The 7,528-nt window shown below is 47.5% G+C and overlaps 2 protein-coding genes across 2 annotated transcripts; one reads left to right on the plus strand and one right to left on the minus strand.

The window, feature by feature from the left end:
* Positions 1-3: 3 nt before the first annotated feature.
* LOC102726286 (histone H4-like) lies at positions 4-1,316 on the plus strand (the record flags this gene model as incomplete). Its single annotated transcript, XM_081809478.1, has 1 exon — positions 4-1,316. A coding segment is annotated over one exon (194 nt), but the record flags the coding sequence as incomplete, so codon positions are not given.
* A 4,546-nt stretch (positions 1,317-5,862) lies between these two features.
* On the minus strand, positions 5,863-6,528 carry LOC102742785 (histone H4). Its single transcript, XM_081809479.1, has one exon. It carries the CDS (start codon positions 6,511-6,513, stop codon positions 6,202-6,204), a length of 312 nt encoding a protein of 103 aa, XP_081665605.1. The 5' UTR covers positions 6,514-6,528; the 3' UTR covers positions 5,863-6,201.
* Between the last annotated feature and the right edge of the window lie 1,000 nt (positions 6,529-7,528).

The raw sequence follows: 7,528 nt of genomic DNA on the forward strand, positions 1-7,528 counted from the left end.
CCCGGCGCGGCGGCGTCAAGCGCATCTCCGGCCTCATCTACGAGGAGACCCGCGGGGTGCTCAAGGTGTTCCTGGAGAACGTGATCCGGGACGCCGTCACCTACACGGAGCACGCCAAGCGCAAGACGGTCACGGCCATGGACGTGGTCTACGCGCTCAAGCGCCAGGGCCGCACCCTCTACGGCTTCGGGGGCTAAAAGCCTCGTCTTCGTTTGCTTTCCAAAGTTCTCCAAAGGCCCTTTTCAGGGCCGCCCACCTTTTCTTTAAAAGGGCTGTACGCGTCTTGTATCCTGGTTTTGTTGGGTTAGTGGAGCTTTGACGTTGGTACTGACTTGCGCTTTTGTCGTAAACGTAAGCCTGACAGCACCGCGACCGCCGGATGCTCGCTCAGCCAATGAGCGGGCTGCACAGCGCGCGGCGCGGGTTTCGCGCCAATCAGCAGTAGGGGCTTTCTGAGGAGGCCAATGGGGGGGAGGCGCCGGGCCTCCCGCGGAAGGAGTGGGGCTAATCCCCGCCGCTCTTCCCGTAAGGGCCCTGCCTGCCGCTTCCCACCTGTGGAGGGAGTAAGTACTAGCCATGCTTGCGTTGCCGCCCAGCTCGTTCGCCTAGGAGGGTTCGGGTCGGTAAATAACTCGTATATTTGCGAGGGGCCACTGCCCGCCTCACAGGAAGCCGGGTGGGCTAAACTGTACTGCGGCGAGAGACGCTGAACGTCCAGTCCCCGGTGTGCTCTCAGCGGCGTCAGCAGAGGGGCAGGCCCTGGCCTCCCGCCGCCGCCGCCGCCGGAGCCGGAGCCCTGGAGTTGGAGCCTGGGAGGCTGCAGCCGGGGGTCTCGGGTTTCGAGGTGCCTCGGCATTTCCATTGTCGGGCTCGGGCTCCCGGCCGCCCCTAAGGCCCTGGCCAAGCAGGGTTCGGAAACTTCCCATTTAGTAGACGGAGGGGGTCTGTTCGGATTCAGGCCTCGGGTTGCTCGGAACCCTACGGCCTCTGGCAGGGCCCAACCTTGACGACTTGAGGGAGGAGCGCCGTCCTTGGAGACAGCTGGCTCTCTGGCGACCGTCTTGCACCCTCGGCCTTCGTGCCTCCGCCCAGCTCCTCTCCCTCTTTCTTCTGCGTCCTGCAAATTGTAAGGTTTGGGGTTTTTGAGTGAAGCTTTCACACATGGTCACAAAGTGTTTTGAGGGGCGCCTGGGTGGCTCAGTGGGTTAAGTGTCTGCCTTCGGCTCCCGTCGGGCGCTCTGCTCAGCTGGAGCCTGCTTCTCCCTCTGCCTGCAGCTCCCTCTGCTCTCTGTCAGACAAAATTAAAAAAACAAAAAGTGTTTGGAAGTATGTCCTCAAGTTACTAAATCAGACAACTGAATAGCATCTTTGATTTAATGCTTGAATATATTGACGGCTGCTTAAGAGAGCAAGTGACTCTGCTAACGTCTCTCTGACACAAGAAGATACTGAATAGGCAGTTGGAAAAGGTTCTCGAGTTCAAGTGAGAGGTCTGGTTTGGTTTAGAGGAAAATTTGGGAATCACCAACCTATAAATGGTGAGTCTGGATCAGATCAGTAAGAATTTAAACACCACTTATTGCAATTCATTGTAATAATAAATAGAAATGTAAATAATGTAGAATAATTATATACTATAATATATATTATACATAATATATAATATAGCATATATTATATGTAATATATAATATAATATAAAAATAATAAGTAGAAATGTAAATCGTAGGAATGTAAATTGTCACTAGAAGGGAACTGGATATTATCCATATCCATGAAATCGTGTCTTACTTCAGGCTGCTATAATGAAAATGCCATAGACTGTGGCTTAAACAACAAACTGATTTCTCAGGGCTGGGAGTCCAAGATCAAGGTACTGGCAGATTCAGACAGGACAGTTTCAGACAGGATTTGGTGGCCGGTGAGACCCCAGTGTCTGGTTCATAGACTTGCCTTGCTGTGTCCTCACATGGCAGAGGGAAGGGCCGGAGAGCTTTCTGAAGTCTTTTATGTCTAAAGGGCATTAATTCCATTCATGAGTGCTCCATCATGCCCTAATCACTACCCAAGGGCCCAACCTCCTAATACCATCATATAGGGGATTAAAATTTCAATATATGAATTTGTGAGGGATACAAACAGTCCATAACAAATGGAATGCTGTACAGCCCTATTAAAGAATAGAGAAACTCTATTCCAGGATGTGCTCTAGAGTACCTATGGCTCACTTCTTGGGCCCCTTCTCTGTTCTTGGTCTCACTATTGATATGTTCTGTGTTCTGTGGAATGGTTTATGCTCAACAGGAAAATGCCATGGCCTAGCCCTAAGTGTCAGGTCAGGTTGTAGTGACAATGCCTACGACTGTGTCAACTTCTGTAGGTTTCTCAATCCCAATGGCTGTTTTTAGGAGGGAGTTTTTAATCACCTCTATACTTCCATCAGTTTCCTTCCACCCACCTCAAGCTTCATAATGAAGCTTGCCACATATCCAACTGCATTTTTGACATATCTACTCGAGTATCTAATGGACATCTCAAACTTGACTTGTCCAAATTAGATATCTTAACACATAAACACACCAAATCTGTTCTTCCTCCAGTATTCCCCACCTCAATAAATGGAGGCTTCCAGGGGCTCAGCTCAGAAACCTTGCAGTCCTGTTTGAGCTCTTTCTCTTACAACTTTCATCCAACCCAGTCAGCTCTATGTTACAAATCAATCAGAGCACCTTTCACTACATTCTGTGCTACTTACTCCTGGACAAGCCACAGTCACCTTTTGTCCAGATGATCATAATGGCTCCTAACTAGTCTTTGTTTTCGCTTTTGATAGCTTGTTTTTTTTCTCAACCCAGCAACAAGAGTGATTATTTCAAAAGATGTCATGTCCACCCTCAGAACATTCCAATGGTTTTCCACCTTCATAATAAAAGCCAGTGTCTTTATCCCAGCCTACAAGGAGCGTAGCCAAAAATTCCAGTTTGCCTGAGTTTGAGGGGTCTCTGGGGATGTGGGACTTTCAGTGCTAAAACTTGGAGAAAGTCTCAGGCAAACAGGATGAGTTTGTCACCCTACCTAGATGGCTTTACATGCTCTGGGCCCTGGCCACCCTCTGATCTCATTTGCTGTCACATTTCTTTGTCTTCACTGACCTTTTTTCTGTTTGTGGAACAGACCAAACATGTTCCACTCTCAGAGCCCTTGTGCTTATTTTTCTGTCTTCCTAGAAGTATCTTATCCTGGTATAGGGGAGGATTTTACTTCTGCCCTCTTAGGGTTTTTTGGCAGGCCTAAGAATTAAATTGACATAAAACAGGTTAACAGGAGAAAAGCATACAATTCGTTTTACATTTATGTAAATACATATATATTTATATAGAGAGACATTGGGGTACACCAATGTGTTTTCCAGGACAAAGTTACCCTCATAAGGAAATGAAGACCCAAAGAAGCAGTTAGAGTTGAACACTTATATACTGAGTTGGACAAAGAGTAGTAAGCTGAAAACACAAAAAGGCAAGGGCGCTGGGGCTTGGGTAGTGAATTGTGGAAGATAAGGGTTAGTGTACAAGGTTTGTTTGTACAGATTTCTCCTGGCCTCAACTCCTCACCCAAGGTGAGAAAAATGTTACTTTCCTTGTCATGTAAGGATGACATCTTCTATATGGGGAATTTCTCACCTGCTTTCAGGAATAAAAAGGAGAGGTCACTGTGCCTTCCAGCACCTGTTGTTTTTTCAAGGTGCCTTTAATCTTTATGTCAGAGGCGGTTTTTGTGTGGCATATTCTACTACCTGACCCTGGATGGCTGCAGGCTTCATTTCATTCAGGCCTTTGCCCAAACACCTTCTTATGAAAGAGAACTTTCCTGACCACCCTATGTAAAATAATACCACTTTCTACTCATTCTTTAAAATAATATATGCATCCCCACTGTATCAATATATGTCTGATTGTTGTTCTGTCTCCCCCAACTACAGTACAATTCTTTGAGAGCAGGGACTTTATTTTGTCCCTGAAGTGTCCCTAGCACCTAGAACAGGGCTGACAGCTAATAGGTAGTCTATGAAGGTTTGTTGTGTGGGGAGAGGAAAAGTATTTGTCCTTCTACCTTTCTAAATTCTTGACTGAGACCTCCCTGTAATAAAAAGATTAACAGGAGAAAATCCAATTTAATTATATACATAAGTACAGGAGCCCCACAAAGATATAAGGTTCAAGGAAGTGAACAGAGCAGGAAGCTTTTATATCTGTTAGACAAAGAAAGGATACCTTTCTAAAGACGTGAAAAGACAAAGCGCTTTGGGCTAGAAGTAGTAAATGGTAAAGAAGTGACAAGGTTTATTCATAAGGCCTTCTCAGCCCTGAGTTTCTCATCTCTGGTGGTAAGGATGTCTTTCTTCCTCCTAGTATAGGAGGGTACATTTCACATAAAAGATTTATCTTCTGCTTTCAGGGAAAAAGAAAGAAGTGGGGGGTGACGTGGGGTGGAGGGGATGTCAGGGTGATTTTCCTGCTTCTGAAGCTTAAACTCCTTGAGTTTAACATATTTAATATACCAAGGTGGCACAGTAGGAGATAGCATGTCCCGAACCCCATCAGTTGAATGAATGCACACATGAATTTTCTACACGAGACCCTAGGCCCACCAGAGTGCTGCCACAGTAGAGTTGATTCTCTACTATTCCCTGACTTACCACTGCCTGAATCAATCAGTGTGGCAGTTTGTCCTCTAGATCTGAGGAATGATGCCGAATGGCAAATCAGGCAGCATGATCTTTGTTCTGAACAAGGCCTTCGTGAGTGTTAGGACTGAGGCAGGCTCAGAGGCTTTCCCCCAGGGCAGTGAGCACGACTAAAATGGGTATAGTACTATCTACAAGGCTATGAATAAAGAAGCCAGACCAACCGTCACAGAAGCTAGTCACGTCTACTGTTGTAGCAACTACCCCTCTCCTCCCATACAGAAAATCTGTATTCACACACCTCTCTACATATACTCTGCATCCAGGACAGGGAGTTCTGTCTGATTTGCTCACAGATGTACCCTAATGCCTACAAGAGTATCTGGCACATTACCTGAGGTCAGTAAATATCTCTTGAAGGAACACCAGCTAAGGAGAACATAAAATGACCACTCTCCCAGCCAGGCCCATTTTGCTCCTCTGGCCGTCCAGGATGCAGCTCTGAATTCTCCCCAATGTTAATTTAAATTAAGCCATGCTAGGTACTTTTATCATTCCCCAGAAATCTTGGAGGACGGTTATCAGGTGGAAAAGCGGACCAAAAAAGCTAGGAGAGACACCGGCTGAAGCTGACATACTGAGCTTGCAACAGCGTGGGGGCTCTGTCGCACTCGCTCTATTTAATTGAGATAGAGTTTATACATCATAAAATTCACCCAAAATTAGCCGCCCTAATTTCCATTTCTCTGTGAAGGAAGGAAAACATGGCGAACTCGTACGGGCTCTGCTGACAATGAAAGAGGCACCTTCCCCCCATAAACCAGATGTTACTCTCCCCTGAATCCAGTGCCCTGGGTTTTCCGGCAGCCTGAATCTGGTTTCTCCCCTGCCCATTTCCAGAGACTATTTTTTGGAGACAAATCATTCTGTTAGTGGTGAAACCTCAGTACTGTTCTTGGGACCTGATTGAAGGACATTTGCAGGTCTGAGTCTATTTCAGAATCCGCAAAATGATAAATCTTAAAAATTCCTAAACCAGGGCTTTGGGGTTTCTGGCCAGCCTTCCCATCCCCCAGTCTGGCTCGCCTGGCGGCTTGGGGGGGGGGGGAAGGCACATGAGATCATCAGTTCTGATTGGTTGACAACCACGGATGGGACTTTCTGATTGGACAATGTTCCTCTTTGTTCCTGGAAATCATTTCAAGTTCCCCACTCTATTTGGTCCTTCCCCACTTTTGGAGTATCATTCCTCCCTTACTCGTATGCAGCGAATGGGGACAGAGGAGCGGGCTAAATACTGTTCAGCTAAGGGAGTTCCTTTGGTGTATACGGATTTCGTGCGGAGTTTTACTTCCAAAAATCCTGCAATCTTACGGGATTCAGTCATTAGATTTCTAGATTAGAAAGTTTAACTACAGCGGAGGGTCTATCAAGACAGCCCTTTTTTTGAACGGTTGGGTGGCCCTGAAAAGGGCCTTTGGTTATGAAATGCAATTTTCTGGTGACGAAATCAGAGCTTAGCCCCCGAAGCCGTAGAGGGTGCGGCCCTGGCGCTTGAGCGCGTAGACCACGTCCATGGCCGTGACCGTCTTGCGCTTGGCGTGCTCCGTGTAGGTGACGGCGTCCCGGATCACGTTCTCCAGAAACACCTTGAGCACCCCGCGGGTCTCCTCGTAGATGAGGCCGGAGATGCGCTTGACGCCGCCGCGCCGGGCCAGCCGCCGGATGGCGGGCTTGGTGATGCCCTGGATGTTGTCGCGCAGCACCTTGCGGTGGCGCTTGGCGCCGCCCTTGCCCAGGCCCTTCCCGCCCTTGCCGCGGCCAGACATGGTTTTCTAAAAAGCAAAACAACAGCCAGTGACAAAAGCAAGTGAGAGCTGGTCCTTATATAACGACGTCCCTTCCAACCCCACCCCCTGCAGATGTAGAGAATGGAAAGAGCGCAGGCGGGAGATGTGACGCCAGCAGTCCCCTCCCTTAATCCCGCCTCCAAGCCCCAGGAACTCAGGGCGGGCGTGGGTCAGAACCCAGCTTGACCATTGGTCTTTACTCCCTTAACTGGACTACGTTGTTCTAACGAACTGGGCTTATAGTAAGCTCATGTATGATTCCAAAAATATCCTAAATAGAATACTTAAGGCAAAAGGCTTGTTTCGCAATAATTTCAGTAATGACAAAAATATCAAGATCAAAGAAATGTAAGTTGAGCAGTTTATAGTTAATGATAAACCAGGTTTCTTTTAGATGTTTTACTTTTAATACATGTTTGATGAAACTATACTATTCCTGTTCGTTTTACAACTGATGCTCAAGAGGCCCTATTTAATGCCCTTCAAATGCCAACGGTTTCGTGCCCCTCTTGAAACCCTCACTGACTCTTCCTTAGGACCTAAGTTAACAGTACTTCCTAACTTTTTAAAGGACCAATTTTGTTCGCATGTACAGGGAACATTTAGACAAAAGGAAGCATCTGTAACCTGTGAAAGTGTTGCTAATCCACATCCTTTCATTCCTAAGTGCATAGCTAGTCATATTAAACTGTCGAGTTGATGGGTTTTTTACAGCCACTTTACTTGAAAACGTGGGTGGCTCTGAAAAGAGCCTTTGGTTGAAGTTTCAAAGAAAAAAAAACGGTAGTGTATTATGCCCTCTCCCCGCGGATGCGGCGCGCCAGCTGGATGTCCTTGGGCATGATGGTGACGCGCTTGGCGTGGATGGCGCACAGGTTGGTGTCCTCGAAGAGCCCCACCAGGTAGGCCTCGCACGCCTCCTGCAGGGCCATGACGGCCGAGCTCTGGAAGCGCAGGTCGGTCTTGAAGTCCTGCGCGATCTCGCGCACCAGCC

The sequence above is a fragment of the Leptonychotes weddellii genome, unplaced genomic scaffold (assembly GCF_054177405.1).
Source record: "Leptonychotes weddellii isolate Sample4059 unplaced genomic scaffold, ASM5417740v2 HiC_scaffold_10300, whole genome shotgun sequence".
In the NCBI taxonomy this organism is placed as follows: domain Eukaryota; kingdom Metazoa; phylum Chordata; class Mammalia; order Carnivora; family Phocidae; genus Leptonychotes; species Leptonychotes weddellii.

Excerpts from the sequence above, each read along its gene's own strand:
- LOC102742785 (XM_081809479.1), bottom strand. The coding sequence starts at position 6,513 with ATGTCTGGCCGCGGCAAGGGCGGGAAGGGCCTGGGCAAGGGCGGCGCC.